Consider the following 5203-nt stretch of genomic DNA (forward strand, 5'->3'; position numbering starts at 1 on the left):
GAAGAGCGGGGAGGGGGCGTCCTGTGAGGGGACCGGGCCTGGGGGAGGAGGCCTGGGGACGGCTGGCCCGGCCCCACTCCTTGATTCTGGAATTACATCGCAGCCAGTTGGCCCCTTCCAGGACCCACAGGACCAGGTTCCCAGCCCCTCCTCCCTCAGACAGAAGACCATCCCCAGGCTTCCCTAGGGGAACCAAAAGTTAGAATCAGTCCGGAGGAGTGAGTCAGATACTTAGACAACCAGATAAATATTTATTTTCTCCTTGATTCTTTGGCCTTTTCTTCTGAAACCTCATAGTCCTGAGCAGCTCCACTGCCAGTGCTGAACCAGGAGGACTTTATGAAATCGATCACTTTCCCAGACCGAGATAAAAGTATCCTGGTTGGGGTACAAATAGCAGAAACAAGGTTAGGTCCTAATGAGGGAGGAACACCCCTCTCGGCCTCCCTATGTTTGATCTTATTCTAGCAATTATCCAAGCTTCGCCCTCCTAGGTAAGCCCCGCTCCCAGAGGAAGTCCGGCTCTCAGCGTTCCTTGGCTGGAGACCCCTTCTGTATTAGGTAGTTGGAAGCCCCCGCCCCTCGCTCCAAGCCCTGCCTTCTTCAGTGGGCGGCTCACACGGTGGCAACGCTGGCTATCAGCACGACAAAGCCCCAGATCAGCAGCCCGACCAGGCGGCTTCTCAGCACTTTCTCTGGCTTCGGAGACTGTGACTGGAGGGTTGTGGCCGTCTGGGGGCGATCCAAAGTCACCTCACCTGGGGCCACCTCATCCTTGGTTTCAGTGTTTGGTGATGGTATCTCCTCCACGATTCTTTTGGGCAATACTGATAGAACAGGGTTAAGGAGCAGTCCTGGGAGGGCGCGAAGGTCCTGCCAAGGCCAAGGCAAGCTCTCCCCACAGTAACCTGCCCCAGGACCCAGGCCCTCTGGGACATAATTACGCCTCCAACTGCGTGAAGCCCAAACACACCCACAAGGGAGCCCTGGCCCAGTGGCCAGAGGCCACACTCAGGACAGGAAGCCATACCCTCGTGGCCTGAAACCACACCCCGATGGGAAGTTATGCCCCATAAGCCACGCCCCTGAAGCAGGCCACTCCCCTGAAGCCGCCCCACCACCACCACCAGGACCCTGAATCCCACTTCTCTCAACTCCCCAGCACTGACCTGTGACATGAAAATAGATGACCGTGGCTGGACTGGATTGCACAGAGCCCAGCTCGCAGCGATAGGTGCCTGCATCCTTTGGACGCACCATGGTCTTGGTCAGCGTGGGCTCCTTCCCCTTGGACATCAGTGTCTCAGAATTGTTCCCCCAAACCTAAACCCAAGCTCAAGGGGTCACAGAGGCCTGGGGAATTCAGGGGTTGGGGAGTACAGGGGTGAGAAGATCATGGGGCTTCAGTGGGAAGATGGGAGTCCAGGGTGTACTGGTCAGGGCATGGGGTCCCAGGGGATCAGGAGAAGCCAAACTTGGTAGGTCATGGGTGATGGGCATTATGGGTGCAGGCCTGTGGATACAGGGGCCAGGGGGCTCAATGCAAGCCTGATGGAGTTCAAGGGTAACAGGAGTTGGAGGGCCCCACCCTGTAAAAGCTGTAATCGGTCAGGCCTTGAGAGATTTTATGCCAGTTGAGCTCACAGTCCAGGATCATATCTTCCATCTGATGGACCTTGACTTTGCGCTCTGTGGATAGGGGGTTACTGTGGGATGCTCTTTCACGGTTCTGGGCCCTCTCCCAACCCCTTTCCACTTGGTCTCGCCCAGCCTTTTCTTGTTGGCTGTCTCCAGTCTCCGACCTGTTTAGACTCTTGATCTCTCCTCTGGCTCCGCCCCTCTTGCGCCAACCCCTCCGGCTGGTCCCAGCTTTCTCACCTCCGCAATTCGAGGACTTTCGACAAGAGTGAACCTGCTTCTGGCAGGTACTGCACCAGATCAGAGGCTGCAACATCAAACCTGAAGGGGCAGGTTCGAGGCTGGGTTCTCCCACTAAGAGGAGGGGCTAAGAAGAGAGGGCAGGGCCAAGGGCTGGGGTGGGCTCAAGAGCCGAGTCCTGAGGAGGTCGGCCTGCGGGGCTGGGCTAGAACACAGCCCTGTAGGAAGCCGGTCTAACCAAGATCAGTAAAGAGTGCAAAAGGTATATGCCCGCTTCCCAAGAAATCCGAGGTGCAAAAGGAATACAGGAGACCCAGGAACCTCTCCACGCAGAGAATGAAAAAACACACAGACCCAAAAGACGGAGGCTGGGTATTCACGGGGCAGGGATGAGGGATAGAGGACCAGTTCCCATAATCCGGACTCACCACACTTGTTGGGACAAAACGCTGCCTCGGTAGAAAGAATTAAAAAAAAAAAAAATCAGATTTCTACGTTAAAGGGGATGAGAGAGGGGGTGAAGGAACAGGCTAGGGCTAGGGTTCTTGAGTTCCAGGAAGGAAAGACTAGGTAGGGTGTCTGGACCCCTGGGTCTGAGGGAGGAAGGGGCTGGGAGAGCTGATGGATGGGACTCGGAGAAGCAGAAGGCTGGGGTCAGGGCCTCTTGGACTCTGTGAAAAGAGAAGGCTGAGATGCCGGACTCCCATCTTCTCTCACCCGCTTTTTGAAACTGAGCAGCGTAGCTGGCAAAATTATCCTTTGCCAGGTGCAACATCCAGAACAGCTCCTTCACGAAGAGCTCACCTGGGAAGAAGCAGGATGATGCAGAGTAGTCCCCACCCCCACCCTCCTGCTCCTCCCAGATGTGAGGTACAGGAAGTTGACCTCTGCCTGCAGAGCCTGGCTTTTGGGTGTTCTCAGGGTAAGACAATAAAATTTAATGACCACTTAACGTAATGCTGGCCACTGGGCTAAGCAACAACTGGGATGAAGGCTCTGTTATGGTTTCCATTTTAGAGGTGACAAAGCGCTCAACGCCACACAGCTAGGAAACCGGCAGAGCCAGAATTTGAACCTAGGCTGTCTGGTTCCAGAGTCCAGTACCTGACCACCAGACCAGGTGTCACCCGCAATCACTTCCCTGAGTTTCTGGAAGCCCTCTCCTGCCCGCTCTGTGCATTCACCTTTTACATCACTGTCCATGATGCGTTTCAGATCCTTCAGCAAACTCCAAGCTGCCTTTTCCAGTGTGGCCTCATCTGTGGGGGGAGATAAACCCCAGATTCCAAGCATTGCTGTCTCATTGGCTCACCTAGTCTTAGAAACTACAACACCCATGGGGCCAATGGGCAAGGATTGGCCTGGTAAAGGGATTAACCCACGCCGTTGCCTTCTGGGAGTTGTAGTCTTATTTATTACATATGGAATAAAACTGCAGGATAAAAGGTAGGGAGAACAGTATTTGCCAGCCCTGGGGAACCCCAGAATCTGCATCCCAGCCTTCTCCATTCCCGAACCCAGGAGACTGTACCTCCAGCCCTTTCTCCCCAGCACCTCCCAGCAATCCTAGCCCCAGACCCCTCCTTTCCCAGGACCCAGAAGTCGCACTCCGCCCTCACCGACGACCCCCATATAGGAATCCTCGTCAATCGGCAGGTCCTTGAAAGCTTCCACTGCCTGCTTTACCCTTTTCATCACGTTTTTATGATGCTTGGCCTCCAGGTGGCCAGGCAGGTAATCCGTCTCCAAGGAGTTTAGCGCCTCCACGACATTTGGATCACACATGACACAGCCCCGGGCAGGAAGCAGGCAGCCGGCCAGAGCCGCCACCAGGAGGGTAAGCCGCAGCGGCCCCATTGCGGCCAGAGCGCGCAGTTCGCGCCGAACTCCGGGGAGGCTCCTCTTACCCCAAACCGAGAAGGTGAACGCTAAACGGAGAGAAACCCTTCCCCGAGACTAATGGGAGCCCCAATTTGCAGGGCGCACACTTCTCATTAGAAAATCGAGGAGTCCCGAAGCACTCTAAACAGCCGCAGCCCGACCTTGACTCCTGACTGTTGTACCTTCCAACACTAGGGTTCGCTGAAGAGTCCAGGTTCTGAGGGCTTTCAGAGAGAAAGAACAGGCCACTCCTTCCACTCTTTTTCCCACGACTAAAATTAAAGATTTTGGCGGAGGAGGGTGGTGAGGGTGAGGCTGGTTGCGTGGTATAGACAGTTTTTAACTGGGGGTCACAGCCACGGTTCGCCCCTTACTAATAAGAACTCCCAAGCCTCTGCCTTCCGGCTACCCACGCAGGGCCCCAAATTCCCAAGAGATATTCCCTGAGGTCTCCTTGGCCCCGCCCAGAAGCCTAACTCTTAGCCTGATTGGACCGCAATAAAAGGAGGCCCCGCCCACAGCTCCATGATGTCACAGCCCCCTTTTCAGACTAGAACTTTCCCAGCGTCTCCCGAAGGGGACTTACCCTGGGGGCTCTGGTTTCCAAGTTAAGGGAAGGGCTTCTGGCCTTCAATCTCCGCCTCTCTCTGGGCCCCAGGACCCAGGCTTTTGGCTAGCTGACCCCGGCCCTCGGGAAACACTGTCCTCTAGCCACGAAAACGTGGGAAGTGCTCCTTTCTAGCCCTAGGACTACGACTCCCAGAAGGCCCTGGGGTCTCTCCGTAGCAGATTACTGCAGACAACCCCATAGCTTTATGGGAAATGTAGTTCAAGAATTATAATGGTGGGACTTCACTGGCGGTCCATCGGTTAAGGCTGCGCTTCCACTGCAGGGGACTAGAGTTTGATCCCTGGTGTGGGAACTAAGATCCCGCATGCCAAGCTGCGCGGCCAAAAAACTTTTTTTTTTTTAAATTATAATCTTTGCTCACTCCCCCATCCACCCCTCCGCCTTCTTTCTTCAGCCTCGGGCTGGATGCCGAGGTCCCAGGGGAAAGAGAGGTCTGGAGGCCAGTGCTGAGAGTCCGAGAAAGGAATTGGGTCTCTGAGACCATAACTCACACAAGTGCACTAACAAGAGAGCAGGAACAGTATCCCAAGACGTGAGAAGTGAGAGTCCCCGGAAGCTCCACACCTTTACTCCTACTCACTTACACACACCCTCATGCACACGAGACTCAAAAAAACCTGCAGAGGGCTTCCCTGGTGGTGCAGTGGTTGAGAGCCCGCCTGCCAATGCAGGGGACACCGGTTTGTGCCCCGGTCCGGGAAGATCCCACATGCCGTGGAGCGGCTGGGCCCGTGAGCCATGGCCGCTGAGCCTGCGCGTCCGGAGCCTGTGCTCCGCAACGGGGGAGGCCACACAGTGAGAGGCCCGCATACC

The 5203-nt window shown here is 55.6% G+C and overlaps 1 protein-coding gene across 1 annotated transcript; it reads right to left on the reverse strand.

Annotated features, from left to right (window-relative positions):
- Positions 1–251: 251 nt before the first annotated feature.
- IZUMO1 (izumo sperm-oocyte fusion 1) lies at positions 252–3735 on the reverse strand. The gene is made up of 9 exons (XM_007463320.1): positions 3498–3735; positions 3063–3137; positions 2596–2682; positions 2307–2327; positions 1879–1959; positions 1589–1689; positions 1170–1323; positions 620–827; positions 252–378 (listed from the first exon to the last, which is right to left on the reverse strand). Exons 1-9 carry the CDS (start codon positions 3733–3735, stop codon positions 252–254), a joined length of 1092 nt encoding a protein of 363 aa, XP_007463382.1.
- Positions 3736–5203: the final 1468 nt, after the last annotated feature.

Source organism: Lipotes vexillifer, unplaced genomic scaffold (genome assembly GCF_000442215.2).
Source record: "Lipotes vexillifer unplaced genomic scaffold, Lipotes_vexillifer_v1.1 scaffold802, whole genome shotgun sequence".
NCBI lineage: Eukaryota > Metazoa > Chordata > Mammalia > Artiodactyla > Lipotidae > Lipotes > Lipotes vexillifer.